We start from the raw sequence: 20,102 nt of genomic DNA, 5'->3' as shown, positions 1-20,102 counted from the left end.
AATATCACAACTGTGGCTTATGTCAATCATCAGGGTGGGACTCACAGTCCTCAAGCTATGAAAGAAGTATCTCGGATACTTGCTTGGGCGGAATCCAGCTCCTGTCTAATCTCTGCGGTGCATATCCCAGGTGTAGACAATTGGGAGGCGGATTATCTCAGCCGTCAGACTTTACATCCAGGGGAGTGGTCTCTCCATCCAGATGTGTTTTCTCAGATTGTTCAGATGTGGGGTCTTCCAGAGATAGATCTCATGGCCTCTAATCTAAACAAGAAACTTCCCAGATACCTGTCCAGGTCCAGGGATGTTCAGGCGGAAGCAGTGGATGCACTGACACTTCCTTGGTGTTATCATCCTGCTTACATTTTCCCGCCTCTAGTTCTTCTTCCAAGAGTGATATCCAAAATCATCATGGAACAATTGTTTGTGTTGTTGGTGGCTCCAGCATGGCCTCACAGGTTTTGGTATGCAGATCTTGTTTGAATGTCCAGTTGCCAACCTTGGCCACTTTCGTTAAGGCCGGACCTACTGTCTCAAGGTCCGTTTTTCTGTCAGGATCTCAAATCATTAAATTTGAAGGTATGGAAATTGAACGCTTAGTTCTAAGTCATAGAGGTTTCTCTGACTCAGTGATTAATACTATGTTACAAGCTCATAAATCTGTCTCTAGAAATATTTATTATCGAGTTTGGAAGACCTACATTTCATGGTGTTCTTCTTATAAATTCTCTTGGCATTCTTTTAGAATCCCTAGAATGTTACAGTTTCTTCAGGATGGTTTGGATAAGGGTTTGTCTGCAAGTTCCTTGAAGGGACAAATCTCTGCTCTTTCTGTTTTATTTCACAGAAAGATTGCTAAACTTCCTGATATTCACTGTTTTGTACAGGCTTTAGTTCGTATTAAGCCCATCATTAAATCAATTTCTCCTCCTTGGAGTCTTAATTTGGTTTTGAAGGCGTTACAGGCTCCTCCATTTGAGCCTATGCATTCTTTGGACATTAAACTACTTTCTTGGAAAGTGTTGTTCCTTTTGGCCATCTCTTCTGCTAGAAGAGTTTCTGAGCTATCTGCTCTTTCTTGTGAATCTCCTTTTCTGATTTTTCATCAGGATAAGGCGGTTTTGAGAACTTCATTTACATTTTAACCTAAAGTTGTGAGTTCTTACAACATTAGTAGAGAAATTGTTGTCCCTTCCTTGTGTCCTAATCCTAAGAATTCTTGGGAAAGATCCTTACTTTCTTTGGATGTGGTGAGAGCTTTGAAATATTATGTTGAAGCTACTAAAGATTTCAGGAAGACTTCTAGTCTATTTGTTATATTTTCTGGTCCTAGGAAAGGTCAGAAGGCTTCTGCTATTTCCTTGGCTTCTTGGTTAAAGCTTTTGATTCATCAAGCTTATTTGGAGTCGGGTCAGGCTCACCTCAGAGAATTACAGCTCATTCTACTAGATCAGTCTCCACTTCATGGGCTTTTAAGAATGAAGCTTCAGTTGATCAAATTTGCAGAGCGGCAACTTGGTCTTCTTTACATACATTTACTAAATTCTACCGTTTTGATGTATTTGCTTCTTCAGAAGCAGTTTTTGGTAGAAAAGTTCTTCAGGCAGCTGTTTCAGTTTGATTCTTCTGCTGATGTTTTAAGTTTTTCTTGTTATTTAAAGAATAAACTTATATTTTGGGTTGTGGATTATTTTTTCAACGGAATATGGCTGTTGTTTATTTTTATCTCGCCCTCTTTAGTGACTCTTACGTGGAGTTCCACATCTTGGGTTTTGATATCCCATACGTCACTAGCTCATGGACTCTTGCCAATTACATGAAAGAAAACATAATTTATGTAAGAATTTACCTGATAAATTAATTTCTTTCATATTGGCAAGAGTCCATGAGGCCCACCCTTTTTTATGGTGGTTATGATTTTTTTGTATAAAGCACAATTATTTCCAAATTCCTTTGTTGATGCTTTTTACTCCTTTCTTTATCACCCCACTACTTGGCTATTCGTTAAACTGAATTGTGGGTGTGGTGAGGGGTGTATTTGTAGGCATTTTGAAGTTTGGGAAACTTTGCCCCTCCTGGTAGGATTGTATATCCCATACGTCACTAACTCATGGACTCTTGCCAATATGAAAGAAATGGATTTATCAGGAAATTCTTACAAAAATTATGTTTTTTACTTACATCATTAAACATTTTCTATATACAATCTCAAAGTCTATGACACCAGGCATGCCCCCCAACCTGCAATCCGATATAGGAAGCGGCTAAGGTTTCAGGACAGCCGAATGGTTAGAACGTTCCATGCCGTCCTAACGGTGTTAAAGCCCAGTGCAGTTAGGACGGCATAGAACATCCTAACAACAGGAAGGAGTTTAAATGATTGGTTAGATCTTCATCCCATGAAATATTTTGTTTACATTCAGTTCAAGAACTCCTTAAAGTGAAAGTCAATCCTAGCGTTGTACAAATGCTAGGATTGACTATTGAAACAAATAAAGGGGACTTTCAATCATGAAGTATAAGATACTTAATGTAGAAAGCTCCTTTATTTGTTTCAACCGTTCGCCGTTCTTAGCTGCTACGGCAGCCCACAGCTAAAAAAAATTTTTGCTAAGGAGTGACGTTTTCACCTCTTAGCCAATAACCGTGCAGTAAATCTGACTTGGCACCAATAAGAGCCGGATTTACCGCACGGTTATTGGCTAAGAGGTGAAAACGTCACTTCTTAGCAAAAAAATTTTTAGTCGTGGGCTGCTGTAGCAACTAAGAACGGCGATCAGTTAAATCAAATAAAGGAGCTTTCTACATGAAGTATCTTATACTTCATGAATGAAAGTTCCCTTTATTTGTTTCAATGGTCAATCCTAGCGTTTGTACAATGTTAGGATTGACTTTCACTTTAACTGTGCAGTCCTCAGTATTCATCAGCTACAGCTTCTACCACACATTTAACTAGAAAGTGAATTATTCATATATGCCCTAGAGAGCATTCCCATATTAGACAATTGGCAAATACTTTTGGCTTGACTTGAGCTACAAAGAAATGGGTTGGTCCATTTTCTGCTAAAACAAATGTGTGTTTTAATATAATCCAAAACAAACATGAACAATAGCTGAAGCGAAGTTAAACACAGGGAGAAAACAAAATAATAAAATTTCTTGTGGCTGATTATATTCTAGGGCTGAATATGATGCCCACCAAATGAAGGCATTTCCTAAGATCTTAGACTATTGTGAGTCAGGTATCTCCACCATAACCAATCTAGTGTGGCAAGAAATAATAAAAATAACAAAAAAATAAGTAAATATGTAGAATGCATACTCAGAGCAACCTCAATGAGACAGAAAAAAAATACATAAATAAATCAATAAATAAACAAACAAAAACGGAAGACAGAACAATACTAAAGTGTGGCGCAATACAGAAGTGAAGGTATAATCCTAGAACCCATCTGATAATAGGAATATAATAGCATATATTCTAGACTTGATGACATCAGGAGGAGGATCTATTGTAATAGCAGTAACTATGAAACTTGCACACGAATTTAAATACAGACATTAGCATTTTCATTTTTCACCGCCATAAAGAGTTTGCACATCAAAAAAAATGTTAATTGTAAAATTACCAACAATTAGACATAAACTTGTTAGTTTTGTTCACTGCCGAATGCGGAAGAAGGTGACCGCTCGTGGCATTCAACTCTTTTGAAAGCCAGATTTCTTCTCGTGAAAGTGCAACACACTAAGATCTGGATTGGCCTTCTTTCGCATTCGGCGGTAAACAAAACTGCCGAATGCACAGGTATAATGAAAACCTCCTTGAAAAGAATGTGATAACTTGTTCCTTATATTTTGTATGGTGCTTAACATAAAGGGACAGTCTACGCCAGAATTGTTATTGTTCAAAAAGATACATAATCCTTTTATTACCTATTCCCCAGTTTCATATAACCAACACTGTTATATTAATATACTTTTTATCTCTGTGATTACCTTGTATCTAAGCTTCTGCAGACTGCCCCCTTATTTCAGTTCTTTTGACAGAATTTCATTTTGGCCAATCATTGCTGACTCAACAACTTTTTGGTTGGAGAATTTAGCGCAAAAGATTTGGATCCTGACATATCTAGCATTACTCGCTTACTGCAACATGCTAATAATTTTATTTGTGATGCCATTTTTGATATTATCAAAATTGATATTAGATCCATGTCTTTAGCTGTATTAGCTAGAAGAGCTTTGTGGCTTAAATCTTGGAATGCTGATATGACATCTAAATCTAGATTACTATCTCTTTCTTTCCAAGGTAATAATTTATTTGGTTCTCAGTTGGATTCTATTATTTCAACTATCACTGGAGGAAAAGGAGTTTTTCTGCCTCAGGATAAAAAACCTAAGGGTAAATCTAAGGCTTCTAACCGTTTTCGTTCCTTTCGTCAAAATAAGGAACAAAAACTCAATCCTCCTCCCAAGGAATCTGCTTCCAGTTGGAAGCCTTCCTCTAATTGGAATAAATCCAAGCCATTTAGGAAACCAAAGTCTGCCCCTAAGTCCGCATGAAGGTGCGGCCCTCATTCCAGCTCAGCTGGTAGGGGGCAGATTAAGGTTTTTCAAGGATTTTTGGATAAAATCTGTCCAAAATCATTGGATTCAGAGCATTGTCTCTCAGGGGTATCGAATAGGATTCAAAGTAAGACCTCCTGTGAAAGATTTTTTCTCTCACGCATCCCTGTAAATCCAGTAAAAGCTCAGGCTTTTCTGAAGTGTGTTTCAGATCTGGAGTCTTCAGGGGTAATCATGCCAGTTCCTCCTCAGAAACAAGGTTTGGGGTTTTATTCAAACCTATTCATTGTACCAAAGAAAGAAAATTTATTCAGACCAGTTAAATTTTGAATCGTTATGTAAGAGTACCAACTTTCAAGATGGTGACTATAAGGACTATTCTGCCTTTTGTTCCGCAAGGACATTATATGTCCACAATAGACTTGCAGGATGCATACCTTCATATTCCGATTCATCCAGAACACTATCAGTTTCTGAGATTCTCTTTTCTAGACAAGCATTACCAATTTGTTGCTCTTCCATTTGGCCTAGCAACAGCTCCAAGAATATTTTCAAAGGTTCTGGGTGCCCTAATATCTGTAATCAGAGAACACGGTATTGCAGTGTTTCCTTATTTGGACGGTATCTTGGTACTAGCTCAGTCTTTACATACTGCAGAATCTCACACGAATAAACTAGTGTTGTTTCTTCGGAAACATGGTTGGAGGATCAATTTACCAAAAAGTTTCTTGATTCCTCAGACAAGGATCACCTTTTTAGGCTTCCAGATAGATTCAGTGTCCATGACTCTGTCTCTAACAGACAAGAGACGTTTAAAATTGGTCGCAGCATGCCGGCACCTTCAGTCTCAGTCATTCCCTTCAGTGGCTATGTGCATGGAAGTTTTAGGTCTCATGACTGCAACATCGGACGCGATCCCCTTTGCTCGTTTTCACATGAGACCTCTACAGCTTTGCATGCTGAATCAATGGTGCAGGGATTATACAAAGATATCACAATTAATATCCTTGAATCCTAATGTATGACAATCTCTGACATGGTGGATTGATCACCATCGTTTGGTTCAAGGGGCTTCCTTTGTTCGGCCAACCTGGACTGTGATCTCAACAGATGCGAGTCTTTCAGGTTGGGGAGCTGTTTGGGGATCTCTGACAGCACAAGGGGTTTGGAAATCTCAAGAGGCGAGATTACCAATAAATATTTTAGAACTCCGTGCAATTCTCAGGGCTCTTCAGTCTTGGCCTCTGCTAAAGAGAGAACCGTTCATTTGTTTTCAGACAGACAATATCACAACTGTGGCTTATGTCAATCATCAGGGTGGGACTCACAGTCCCCAAGCTATGAAAGAAGTATCTTGGATACTTGTTTGGGCGGAATCCAGCTCCTGTCTAATCTCTGCGGTGCATATCCCAGGTGTAGAAAATTGGGAGGCGGATTATCTCAGCCGCCAGACTTTACATCCAGGGGAGTGGTCTCTCCATCCAGATGTGTTTTCTCAGATTGTTCACATGTGGGGTCTTCCAGAGATAGATCTCATGGTCTCTCATCTAAACAAGAAACTTCCCAGATACCTGTCCAGGTCCAGGGATGTTCAGGCGGAAACAGTGGATGCACTGACACTTCCTTGGTGTTATCATCCTGCTTACATCTTCCCGCCTCTAGTTCTCCTTCCAAGAGTGATCTCCAAAATCATCATGGAACAGTCTTTTGTGTTGCTGGTGGCTCCAGCATGGCCACACAGGTTTTGGTATGCGGATCTGGTTCTGATGTCCAGTTGCCCGCCTTGGCCACTTCCGTTACGGCTGGACCTACTATCTCAAGGTCTGTTTTTCCATCAGGATCTCAAATCATTAAATTTGAAGGTATGGAAATTGAACGCTTAGTTCTAAGTCATAGAGGTTTCTCTGACTCAGTGATTAATACTATGTTACAAGCTCGTAAATCTGTCTCTAGAAAGATTTATTATAGAGTTTGGAAGACTTACATTTCATGGTGTTCTTCTCATAAATTCTCCTGGCATTCTTTTAGAATTCCTAGAATTTTACAGTTCCTTCAGGATGGTTTGGATAAGAGTTTGTCTGCAAGTTCCTTGAAAGGTCAAATCTCCGCTCTTTCTGTTTTATTTCACAGAAAGATTACTATACTTCCTGATATTCACTGTTTTGTACAAGCTTTAGTTCGTATTAAGCCTGTCATTAAATCAATTTCTCCTCCTTGGAGTCTTAATTTGGTTCTGAAGTCTTTACATGCTCCTTCATTTGAGCCTATGCATTCTTTGGACATTAAACTACTTTCTTGGAAAGTGTTGTTCCTTTTGGCTATCTCTTCTGCTAGAAGAGTTTCTGAGCTATCTGCTCTTTCTTGTGAGTCTCTTTTTCTGATTTTTCATCAGGATAAGGCAGTTTTGCGGACTTCTTTTCAATTTTTACCTAAGGTTGTGAATTCTAACAACATTAGTAGAGAAATTGTTGTCCCTTCCTTATGTCCTAATCCTAAGAATTCTTTGGAAAGATCCTTACATTCTTTGGATGTGGTAAGAGCTTTGAAATATTATGTGGAAGCTACTAAAAATTTCAGGAAGACTTCCAGTCTATTTGTTTTATTTTCTGGTCCTAGGAAAGGTCAGAAGGCTTCTGCTATTTCCTTGGCTTCTTGGTTGAAACTTTTGATTCATCAAGCTTATTTGCAGTCGGGTCAGGCCCCGCCTCAGAGAATTACAGCTCATTCTACTAGATCGGTCTCCACTTCGTGGGCTTTTAAGAATGAAACTTCAGTTGATCAGATTTGCAAAGCGGCAACTTGGTCCTCTTTGCATACATTTACTAAATTCTACCGTTTTGATGTATTTGCTTCTTCAGAAGCAGTTTTTGGTAGAAAAGTTCTTCAGGCAGCTGTTTCAGTATGATTCTTCTGCTTTTTGATTTAATTTTTTTTCTTTCAAAAATGGAAATAAACTTATTTTTTTGGGTTGTGGATTAATTTTTTCAGCGGAATATAGCTGTTTTTATTTTTATTCCCTCCCTCTCTAGTGACTCTTGAGTGGAAGATCCACATCTTGGGTATTGATATCCCATATGTCACTAGCTCATGGACTCTTGCCAATTACATGAAAGAAAACATAATTTATGTAAGAACTTACCTGATAAATTCATTTCTTTCATATTGGCAAGAGTCCATGAGGCCCACCCTTTTTATGGTGGTTATGATTTTTTGTATAAAGCACAATTATTTCCAAATTTCCTTTGTTGATGCTTTCTACTCCTTTCTTTATCACCCCACTGCTTGGCTATTCGTTAAACTGAATTGTGGGTGTGGTGAGGGGTGTATTTATAGGCATTTTGAGGTTTGGGAAACTTTGCCCCTCCTGGTAGGATTGTATATCCCATATGTCACTAGCTCATGGACTCTTGCCAATATGAAAGAAATGAATTTATCAGGTAAGTTCTTACATAAATTATGTTTTTGTTTTCAAAGTATTACTTTTAACCCTTGAGTGGGAAACTCTGTGATGGCTCAGAGCCGTCGTTAGCACTGAAAGGGTTAAAGGGACGATCAACACTAAAATTGTTATTGTTTAAAAAGATAGATAATGCCTTTACTACCCATTCACCAGCTTTGCACAACCAACATTGTTATACTATTATACTTTATAATATTTAATCTTCTAAATTTCTGCCTGTTTCCAAACCACTACAGACAGCCTCTTATCACGTTTTTTTATTTGCTTTTCACAACAGGAGACTGCTAGTTCATGTGGGCCATATAGATAACATTGTGCTCACACCTGTGAAGTTGTGCACAACACAGCACTAATTGGCTAAAATGTAAGTAATTAGATAATAAATAAAAAGTAATGTGATCAGGGGGCTGTCAGAAGAGGCTTAGATACAAGGTAATCACTGAGGTAAAAAGTATATTAATATTACCATGTTGGCTGTGCAATACTGGGGAATGGGTAATAAAGGGATTATCTATATTTTTAAACAATAACAATTTGTTGACTGTCCCTTTAATATCCCTTTAAAGGGACATAAAACCCAACATTTTTCTTTCATGATTCTGATAGAACATACAATTTTAAACAACTTTCCAATTTACTTCTGTTATCAAATTTTCTTCATTTTCTTGTTATCCTTTGTTGAAAAACTGGGATGTAAGCTCATGAGTGTGCATGTGTCTACAGCACTATATGGCAGCAGTTCTGCAACAATGTTATACATTAGCAGGAGCACTAGATGGCAGCACTATTTCCTGTCATGTAGTGCTTAAGGCATGTGCACGCTACCTACCTAGGTATCCCTTCAACAAAGAATAACAGGAGAACAAAGCAAATTTGATAATTGAAGTAAATTAGAAACTGTTTTAAAATTGTATTCTGTATCTGAATATTGAAAGAATGTTTGGGGGTTTAATGTCCCTTTAACAAGATATCCCTGCCATATTGTTCAAGCAGTTTTATACAATGTTTTCCCAATAAAATACTGATGGGTTGACATTGGACCTTGTGTATCTTACAAATGGGGAGAATGGTAATCTGGGCTAGGAAAGGGGGTGTCATGAAAATCTTGTGATTTTAGAATTTCAGTGGTTAATTTTTCTTTTTGTGTCCTGTATTTCCATGTCTGCTATTTACAATTTTTTATCAGAACTATCTTAAAAAAATGTTTTTGGGAAGAATGTTTTTTTTATTACCTACATATAGTGAAACAGATACAGAGTGCAGTTCAGTCTTCTCACTACAGTGACCTTTATGGACAAAGATATCAACACAGAGTAAAAGAAAACAGTGTCCTCTATCAAGACAGAGAGCTGAGGTCAATAACAGTTTAAACACTAGGATATCTCAAGACCAGGGATAGGCACAGACAAAGGCTGTGGCGGACATTTTCCAAAGTACAGAACTTAGTGAAGGACACCAAGGTACATTTCAAATTAAAAACATTATTTTATAGTGCTTGGTGTTATTATACTGATGCAGATACCAATGATCATATAACCAGCCCTCCTCTGACTATACCCATGAGCCAGTGTCACTACTGTGTCATTATATAGTGCTTGGTGTTATTATACTGATGCAGATACCACTGATCCTATAACCAACCCTCCTCTGGCTATACCCATGTGCCAGTGTCACTAGTGTGTCTTTGTATAGTGCTTGGTGTTATTATACTGATGCAGATACCACTGATCCTATAACCAGCCCTCCTCTGGCTATACCCATGTGCCAGTGTCACTACTGTGTCATTATATAGTGCTGGGTGTTATTATACTGATGCAGATACCACTGATCCTATAACCAACCCTCCTCTGGCTATACCCATGTGCCAGTGTCACTACTGTGTCTTTGTATAGTGCTTGGTGTTATTATACTGATGCAGATACCACTGATCCTATAACCAGCCCTCCTCTGGCTATACCCATGTGCCAGTGTCACTACTGTGTCATTATATAGTGCTGGGTGTTATTATACTGATGCAGATACCACTGATCCTATAACCAGCCCTCCTCTGGCTATACCCATGTGCCAGTGTCACTACTGTGTCTTTGTATAGTGCTTGGTGTTATTATACTGATGCAGATACCACTGACCCTATAACCAGTCCTCCTCTGGCTATACCCATGTTATAGTGTCACTACTGTGTCATTGTATAGTGCTGGGTGTTATTATACAGATCCAGATACCACTGACTCTATAACCAGCCCTCCTCTGGCTATACCCATGTGCCAGTGTCACTACTGTGTCATTATATAGTGCTGGGTGTTATACTGATGCAGATAACACTGATCCTATAACCAGCCCTCCTCTGGCTATACCCATGTTGTAGTGTCACTACTGTGTCATTGTATAGTGCTGGGTGTTATTATACAGATCCAGATACCACTGACTCTATAACCAGCCCTCCTCTGGCTATACCCATGTGCCAGTTTCACTATTGTATCATTATATAGCTCTGGGTGTTATTATACTGATGCAGATACCACTGATTCTATAACCAGCCCTCCTCTGGCTATACCCATGTGCCAGTGTCACTACTGTGTCATTATATAGCTCTGGGTGTTATTATACTGATGCAGATACCACTGATCCTATAACCAACCCTCCTCTGGCTATACCCATGTGCCAGTGTCACTACTGTGTCTTTGTATAGTGCTTGGTGTTATTATACTGATGCAGATACCACTGATCCTATAACCTACCCTCCTCTGGCTATACACATGTGCCAGTGTCACTACTGTGTCTTTGTATAGTGCTTGGTGTTATTATACTGATGCAGATACCACTGATCCTATAACCAGCCCTCCTCTGGCTATACCCATGTGCCAGTGTCACTACTGTGTCATTATATAGTGCTGGGTGTTATTATACTGATGCAGATACCACTGATCCTATAACCAACCCTCCTCTGGCTATACCCATGTGCCAGTGTCACTACTGTGTCTTTGTATAGTGCTTGGTGTTATTATACTGATGCAGATACCACTGATCCTATAACCAGCCCTCCTCTGGCTATACCCATGTGCCAGTGTCACTACTGTGTCTTTGTATAGTGCTTGGTGTTATTATACTGATGCAGATACCACTGACCCTATAACCAGTCCTCCTCTGGCTATACCCATGTTATAGTGTCACTACTGTGTCATTGTATAGTGCTGGGTGTTATTATACAGATCCAGATACCACTGACTCTATAACCAGCCCTCCTCTGGCTATACCCATGTGCCAGTGTCACTACTGTGTCATTATATAGTGCTGGGTGTTATTATACTGATGCAGATAATACTGATCCTATAACCAGCCCTCCTCTGGCTATACCCATGTTATAGTGTCACTACTGTGTCATTGTATAGTGCTGGGTGTTATTATACAGATCCAGATACCACTGACTCTATAACCAGCCCTCCTCTGGCTATACCCATGTGCCAGTGTCACTACTGTATCATTATATAGCTCTGGGTGTTATTATACTGATGCAGATACCACTGATTCTATAACCAGCCCTCCTCTGGCTATACCCATGTGCCAGTGTCACTATTGTGTCATTATATAGCGCTGGGTGTTATTATACTGATTCAGATACCACTGACCCTATAACCAGTCCTTGTCTGGCTATACGCATGTGCCAGTGTCACTACTGTGTCTTTGTATAGAGCTGGGTGTTATTATACAGATGCAGATACACATCCAGTAATTCACTCAGGCTTTATTTATTCCATAACTTATTACCCAATATCGCTAGCAGTCTCTTGAAAAGCCACTAACTTTATTCACACTACATATTTTTTTTATTCCTATTATTTAATCAGAAAGAAAAGATATACTAAGGTTGTGGCGCACACTGCAAGGGCTAGTCACGGACACCAGTGTCCGTGTACAGACACCTTGCCTATCCCTGCTCAAGACATGTTTTGATCACTTTTTTTGTTAATTGATGACCAAATATAACAGACATGTCATGTTTGGTATTAAAATAATCCTCATGATGTCACAATGGGATTATTTATAAGTGTATGTGTACTCTACATACATAACTAAGGTATCCTATAACTTTAGCCAGGGCTTGCAATTTGGTTTTTGGCCTGCAATAAAAAGGGGTGTCTACCCGCATCATAAGGCACACAAAGTAACAGGCACTGCAAGGTGTACAAAATATAAAAACTGTATTCAATAAAATATTTGGATTTTATATTTTGCACACCTTGCATTGCCTGTTACTTTGTGTGCTGTATAATATTGTGTGCGGCTTCATCCGCATCAGTAACAGCACTCCGGATCTAAGAGGAGCCTCCTTTTGGAGTACAAGCACTTTTGTGTATACGGAGCTGGAAAGAGCTTGGAGCCGTGGCTACTGTGTTGGCTACCTTCCTTGCCTACTCTGAAACGGGCCCTGATTAGAAACCAGGCCTTAAGATAGTACAGTATTAGGTTCTGTTTTATTTTAAAACTGTTTTGCTTTTGTGTGTTTGTTAATTCCCTTTTTATTTAAATGCACTGTGACCCTTTTTTTGCTGCTCATAAATATTCCTTTATTGAGTTTTTGCCTTAGTCTAATATCTGTACCACGTTACCGAAGAGGCGAATAATAACAGTATTGTGTTTTTTAGATAGATTTTTGCCAAATTGTGTTTTGGAATTGTTAATCTGTTAGTCTGGGTTAGTCTAGTTTAGTGTGGGCGGCATTGAAGGGGAGTTTGGTCATTTTTCTGAGTTTATTACAAACAAAAGAGTATTTGTTAACCCTTGCACCCACTGAACTAAGTAACAGGCTTGCCTGCAGTGGTTAGGCTGTGACAAACTGTTTAGGGTTAAAAAGGTGACTGTTGCAGGGTTGGTTAAACCCCTGTACATCACAGGGGGTACAAATAAAAAGCAATGAATGGCTTTATTGCTTATACATTGTTATATACAATCTTTAAAAAAAAAACAAAAAAAAAAAACTTTAAAATAGTGATTTAAATATGCTAATTACAATACAACACTATTGCATCATTGTTCTTTGGCCTTTAAATATTTGTCATCAGTTTTAACACTTATGCATAACACACCCAGTTGTAAAATGTGAACTAACATGCTGCAGTAAACAAGTAAGTGCTGTAATGCTGGGATTTATCATATGTTAATTTAAAGTTATCTGGCTTTCAGACCCAAGTCCAATTTGAGAGAGAGAGTAGTTTTTTTTTAATTATTATTATTATTGCATATCTCATATTAGCTTTGTCACTACAAAATATGAACCAGGGTATTCTTAAAAAGAAAATAAAGCATATATTATTGGAGGGGAAAATCTATTGAGTTTCATACATAACATACATGGAAATAAACAGAAAGCAAATTGTGAAATTACACTAAAGTCTATAACCATACACAATAAAACTAAAGAACTGGAAAATTGGTGTGAGTATAATAGTAACAGTTTGGCATGTATGCTGTATAAGTTACCTATGCAGATTAATATTATATTTAGTATTTTCCCCAACAAAAGGAAACATTTTATGTTTTGTATTAACACAGTATTTTTCATATATGATGTTTTAATTAATTAACCGGCTATTATAAGCCACTTTGAGGTGTCCTTTAACTTTAAAAAAAAAAAAAAAAGAACAGTCAGGATCATCTCAGCACAAAAACATTGGAAACCTCCACATTTTGGAAAAACAATGCGCTGAATAGAATTAATGCATTTTTTAGTTATTTCAGTAGAAGTTGCTACTATCAGAGCCGCATATGACTACAGAGCATCGGTGTATTGTTTGCCCAGCAGAGGTCTCTGTGTGTCTATAGAGCAGCTGCCTGACTGTCCTCCCTCCCCTTCTCTCTGCTGCTGCCTTGTGTATGAGTGTACAGATAATAACATCGCCTGCTTCCTGCATTGCTTGGCCTGTGGTTCCCTCTCTGCTGTATTGTGCGTTATTGTTGTGCTGCAGGTTGTATGTATGCTGTTCAGTGCCTGTGACAGCTGTGGTTGTTGGGACTACTTTGTGTCGCTTTTAGCTGTAGGTTGTATAACTGTGTAGTGTGCAGGCGGTGATAGTTCGAGACGGTGCAGCATGGAGGGAGAAAGCACCACAGCACTTCTTTCTGGATTTGTTTTTGGCGCCCTCGCTTTCCATCATCTGAACTCCGGATCAGACACAGTGAGTATAAATCACACAGTCCGGGGGATCCTCCTCTCAGTAAGTAAATATAATACGGAGGAGAATGGTCGTCATGACAGTTGGATTCAACTTTTGACGCAGAGCATATAATTAATTGGTTTATCTTTTTTTTTTGTGAGTGTGTGTGGCTACAATTTGGGTAAAAGAAACAAAAACTCCCAGGAATTATGAAATTCTTAAATACAGATTAAAACAATGTATATATGTTTAACTATTTCTAATAAAGTAACAAGTTGTTTAATCAGCACGCCAATCTACAACAGGTGTGAAGTTTTGACAGGAAATATCATTTTATAGTATACACGTAGAAATGATTAAAACTTACTATTTTCTATGCCAGTCACAATCTTCTGTGCCCTTCTCATTAAACTATCTTTCTGATGTTACTATGTATATTAATAGTATTACAATATATAAAGCTACACGTATAAGCTGTTGTATGACATGTAAATATTATATTGTTGTTTACACTTGGTCCCATCTCCAAGCTCTCCCATTTTACAAATAGTATACAACTATTCTGAAATCCAAACCCTTTTTGGTCACAAGCAGTTTGGATAAAGGGTCTTGCACCTGTATAACAGAGCTCTCTTTACTGTAAATCAGGCACATGCCCATACATATGGCTAAACAAGTGATGGTCAACTTCCTAACTCATAGGTGCCACAGGTCAATATTTTTAGCTATTAAACACACAATAATATATTTCTTAAAAATGTACAGGGCTGTATTTAGGTAATGTTACAGGGTACCCTTTATCTGCTGTTTTCCCCTCCAGAAAGCTCTTCTGAGTTGTGTTTTTGTTGTTGTTTTTTTAACGTTTTGCTCCCTTGTTAGAATTTGCTACTTTTCGGTGCGCATGCTCAGTATTACGTAATTTCACTCCACATATGTTAAAAGGGGAATGTGTGGAATATGATTATGTCATAAGCAGCTTGCGCACTGAGAGGTGCCAAATTCTGACAAGGATAATTGTTCTGTCAGATTTTGCTGCGGCCAGTTCATGCGCGGTTGATGACATCTCAGCTTATTACATGGAAACAGAAGTGTCCTGTGTGTGTGTATGTATATGTATATATATATATATATATATATGTATGTAGGATTTGAAAAGAACTTTGTGTATTATAAATGTCACTTGTACACTTTCCATGTAATAAGCTGAGATGTCATCACCCACGCATGCGCGCTTATACTGGCCGCAGCAAAATCTGACAGAACAATTTCCTTGTTAGAATTTGCTACCTCACAGTGCGCATGCTCCTGATGACAATCACATTGCATACATTCCCTTTTAACATATGTGGAGTGTGATTATGAAATACTGAGCATGCGCACTGAGAGGTAGGAAATTCTGACAAGGGAGCAAAATCTGATAAAACAGTTTTGCTTTTTTCCCAGGGGTCACAAAAACTAGAGCATAGGGCAGCATTTGGTCAAACCCAAAACAAAAAATCAACTCATTTATTTTCTTTCTTTTTTTTCTTGCCATATTATTATTAAAACAAAATAATATGCCATGAAACTCACTATGTTGGGTTCCATTCTACAGTAAACACCTTGAGACATAGGTTACATTGAAGTGGGGCAGAATAAACAATAAAAGTATATGCAACGTTGTTTTACAATGCATAACTAAACATTTGCTATTAAAATCTCAAGGTCTTTACTGTTCCTTTAATTATGCTATTTCCAGTCTTTAACCCTTTCCTGCCAGGGCTAAAGTGTCTACATCGGAACAACTGTTCCGATGTAGACAAATTGAAATCGTGAGATTTAAATTATTTGATCGGGTCTGGGGGGCGTCCCTATAACCCTAGGAACCCCCTCCAGACTGCGATCAAATCCAGGAAGCACAGAAGGCTTCAGGACAGCCGTTGGCTATGACTTTCTATTCCGTCATAACGGCTCTAAAGCCCAGTGTAATTATGACGCAATAGAACGGAATATAACGGCGTTAAAAGTTTTTTGTTTTTTTTTTGTCTTTGTTTCAAAGCTCAATTTAATAGCAATGTATTTATATATTCATGGTCAGTGCACATAAAGTTATTGAAGCATATATTTTTTTTTTTATGGGTACAAAGGAAGGTTTCCTTCTTGGAGACGTTAAAGGAGAAGCAAAGAACAGCATAACTGATTCTCAGATGGATGATGTGGAAGTTATTTATACCATAGGTATGTGATTCCCACAATGCAAAAACCTGTTGTTGTTTTATGTTTTGAATATACTTGTATGAGTGCTATATACGCATTGTATGTACATTATATTAAATATTATTTACATAGAAGATGGCAGCATTCAGAGAAGAACCGTAACTGCAAACAAACTGATTTTTATAACATACTTTGTTGTTTGTGGGAAAATCAAAATACTTATAGACAAACCAATGTCAGCAGTTTATCCCCTCTTCAAAATGTAGCTTGAGATGTCCTATGTTTTTTCTACAAGGGAACTCGCGTTTTACAGAAACTGTGCTAAAGTGTCAAGGTTGTTACAGCATTCAAAGTCTCTCTTAAACTACAGGGGTCTGGTGTACATCAAATAATTTTGGCTCCACTGTGAAACGACAATATATCATGCATATGAACAAGCACTATGGTAAAATATTATTTTTGCATAAAAAAAGGTTACAGGAATCATGAGCTAAATTAAATTGAGTGTGCATTACATTTTATGGGACCAGCTTTGTATCCCTTTAATAAACCCACTGTTTAAAACGCTGTAAGGGAAGAATAAAAAGTCAGCTAGAAATTTTACTTAAAGGGACACTGAAGTCAAAATAAACTTTTATTATTCAGAAAGAACATGCAGTTTTAAGACATTTTTTTTTTTATTTACTTTCATTATCAAATTTTGCAGTGTTTTTATATGCACTCTCTCTTGGGAACTAGATCCTACTGAGCTTGTGCACAAGCTCACAGGGTATACATATACTAGTCTGTGATTGGCTGATGTATGTCACATGACAAAAGGCCGGAAAATAGGAGAAAAATAAATTTGTCAGAAAAAAATCTATTGCATATTTGAAATTCAGAGTAGGTGTTAAATCAATGTATTTTTATTATGCACCTGTTAATAATGCAATTCTACTGCATTGAGTGGTTCTTTAATCTAAAATCTCTAAAATATGTGTACTTCTTTAGTGCTCTCCCCCCCCACTGATCCAACATGGTTGCATCCATTGCAGAAGAAGACAACTACAGTCTATCAGAAGCTGTAGTGCTAGGTTCTATACAGAGAATAGGCTCACACTGTTTTTTCTCCGTCTCTGCTAGACCCTACTCTTGAGCAGAGGCTGATAGAAGGTTAGGGTTGCCACCTTGGCCATGTTTTTCTGGACACTTATGAGTTACACATGCTGCAGGGAGGAACATGATTAGTGCTGTCAAGGGTCGCTATTTGTGTGCTGTCTAGCAGCACAATGCATGTTCCCCTCTGCACACCCTGCAGCATGTGTAACTCATAAGTGTCCAGGAAAACTTGGCCGAGGCGGCAACTCTATAGAAGGCAGGGTGATTTAGATTATGTAACATTTCTAATTAATTCTTTATTGTTCCCTTTTGACTTTTACAGGTATTTAGCACATGTTATTGGACCTGTTTTGTGTACCGTTCAAGATTCTAGTGAGCTTTAAATAATTATGTAGCTGCAAAATAAAAAAATTACATTTGAGCTCTACTACATGACTCCTCTGGCCACCCTAAGCCAGCACTTTTTTTTTCTTCTTCTTCTCAAAATCAGCAGTAGGCAGTACAGCCCATGAGTAGGCCTCACCCCTTCCCACGCTGTGTTCTAGATTCAGGTTGTCTGTAGCAATTTTGCTTGGGGAAGCCAGGCAGACAGCATAACGCAAGTGTGCATAAAAGGAAGGTAATGGTGTAAGATGTAGCATAAACACTTTAGGTTATTATGGTCCTTCTGTTTTAATCAAGATAAACCTTACTTTTAACAGATTGTCAAGGTATATGTAAAGATTAATATATATTATTATATATTTGGCTAATCAGTACCAAATGATTCATTCATTCATAAAACATTAAATACTTTGACTGACCAAATTCAATCCTCCCCCACTTCCTGTGATTACACAGGATGGGTCACAAAGTCACTGTTGTCAAAGTTATATTGAGGAAGAGCAGAGTTTTATGGCTTGAGATAGGATAAGACCATATGGTCACTACCTGGAAATGTGTGATAAAATTTCCTACTCCTTACAAAGTAGCCTAGAAGTCTGGCATAAGTGACATATTTTGTGGGAAAGTAACCATTTACATTTCAATGCAAATTAGTCCCTGCTTTGTAATTGAAGCAATGAAAATTTGACCAGCTAAAAACACATGTTCTAAATTATACTCTTAAACCCATTGTTAAAATACAGCATAGAAATGTATACATAGATAAAAAAAAAAAAAAAAAAAAAATATATATATATATATATATATATATATATATATATATATATATATATATATATATGTACATATTCCAGCTCTGCGGAATCTGTTGGCGCTCTACAAATACCTGATAATAATAATAATAACATATGTATTTAGACAAAATATTTAATATATATACCTTAGACTGTATTACATGTCTATAATGAAATTCCTATTGAAGTAAAATAAATGAATAACTGCATTAGTAGATATAAAATGTTTAAGTTATTCCAAAATTAATAAAATTTCTCTGTATTCCAGGAAAACAAGAGGTCCTTAATCATAAAAACAGACATATGGATATTTTATATTTTAACATAAAAATTAATAACCCTATTATTTTTATTTCAGATCTGCATAGACAAAATTCATGCAATCAGGATTTATTAGAAATATGAAATATATTATATTCATGTTGGGATGCAGTGCAGTACTGAATATGAAATATGCTGTGTTTGTATATAAATGTGGGGAAATGACCTGGTGACATTTTAAATGGATTTTAAGCTAATCAGTTAGCAGTATAAGTTACTTTGATATAATATAATGTTAAAAACATAATGTGTTTGGTATTAGAATAATCTGAAGAAATAATGTGACTTAGTCCAGTACATGTGAACATGTAACTTGTTAATGTAACTGGTTGCGTGGGAGACAGTCAAGACTCTAAGCAAATTTTGGCTATACCTTCCTTATCTATTGCAAAGACACTTATTTTTATATGAGGTGGGACAAGTTTTGGAGCTGAATATCATTTTAGTAAAGTATATATATAGAGGTTGCTAAAATATAGGTAAACATTTAAGATAAGCATTCCTTGTTGCTGTAGTACATAAATTTAAAAATCATATGTGTATTTTAAAACTAGTATTTCATAGTCTGTGTATTTTAAACTGATCATTAGTGCTAAGCAATTTATCCTGGAAAACTTACATATCTATGTTCTAGAATTGTCTTGATTGTAGATAACTAAGAATTTATTTCAGTTAGATAAATTGGCATAGAGTTTGTTTATTGGTACAAATAATATATACAATTTCTGATGTTTTAAATTGGAATTATATAGGATACATTGTGGCTAAATAGCTGAGTGTATTGCTTGAATGTTAGTGGCTAAATATCTTGGAATCTCATTGTGTTAATTGAATGAAATCCTATTGTGAATAAGGCTAGTTAAAAAGTTACAATTTGGTTTGCCTTGTAAAGAATATTGCAACAGTTTAAACACTATATAGTTTGACTCATATTCTGGTTCTTACAAATATATTTCAGTGTGTCTATAAATATCAACTAATAAAAAAGAATTCAGGAATTTATATTAATTTTATGGTTTCTAGTATATGCATATTGATTAAGGGTTTAATTTAAAGAAAGATTATTAAATATATTGTGTTATAACCCAGCCATATACTGACAAGATATATATATATATATATATATATATA

The 20,102-nt window shown here is 37.1% G+C and overlaps 1 protein-coding gene across 1 annotated transcript in view; it reads left to right on the top strand.

The window, feature by feature from the left end:
* Nucleotides 1-13,876: 13,876 nt before the first annotated feature.
* ABRAXAS1 (abraxas 1, BRCA1 A complex subunit) overlaps nt 13,877-20,102 on the top strand; it is a gene marked incomplete at its 3' end in the record, with an annotated part of 29,281 nt that continues 23,055 nt past the window's right edge. The window contains 2 exon segments of the mRNA XM_053703249.1: nt 13,877-14,199; nt 16,305-16,395. Coding sequence (XP_053559224.1) covers nt 14,113-14,199; nt 16,305-16,395 — 178 coding nt within the window.

Source organism: Bombina bombina, chromosome 2 (assembly GCF_027579735.1).
Source record: "Bombina bombina isolate aBomBom1 chromosome 2, aBomBom1.pri, whole genome shotgun sequence".
Classification (NCBI taxonomy): Eukaryota; Metazoa; Chordata; class Amphibia; order Anura; family Bombinatoridae; genus Bombina; species Bombina bombina.
Note: the sequence above shows the minus strand (reverse complement) of the source record. Positions and strands in the feature narration are given on the sequence as shown.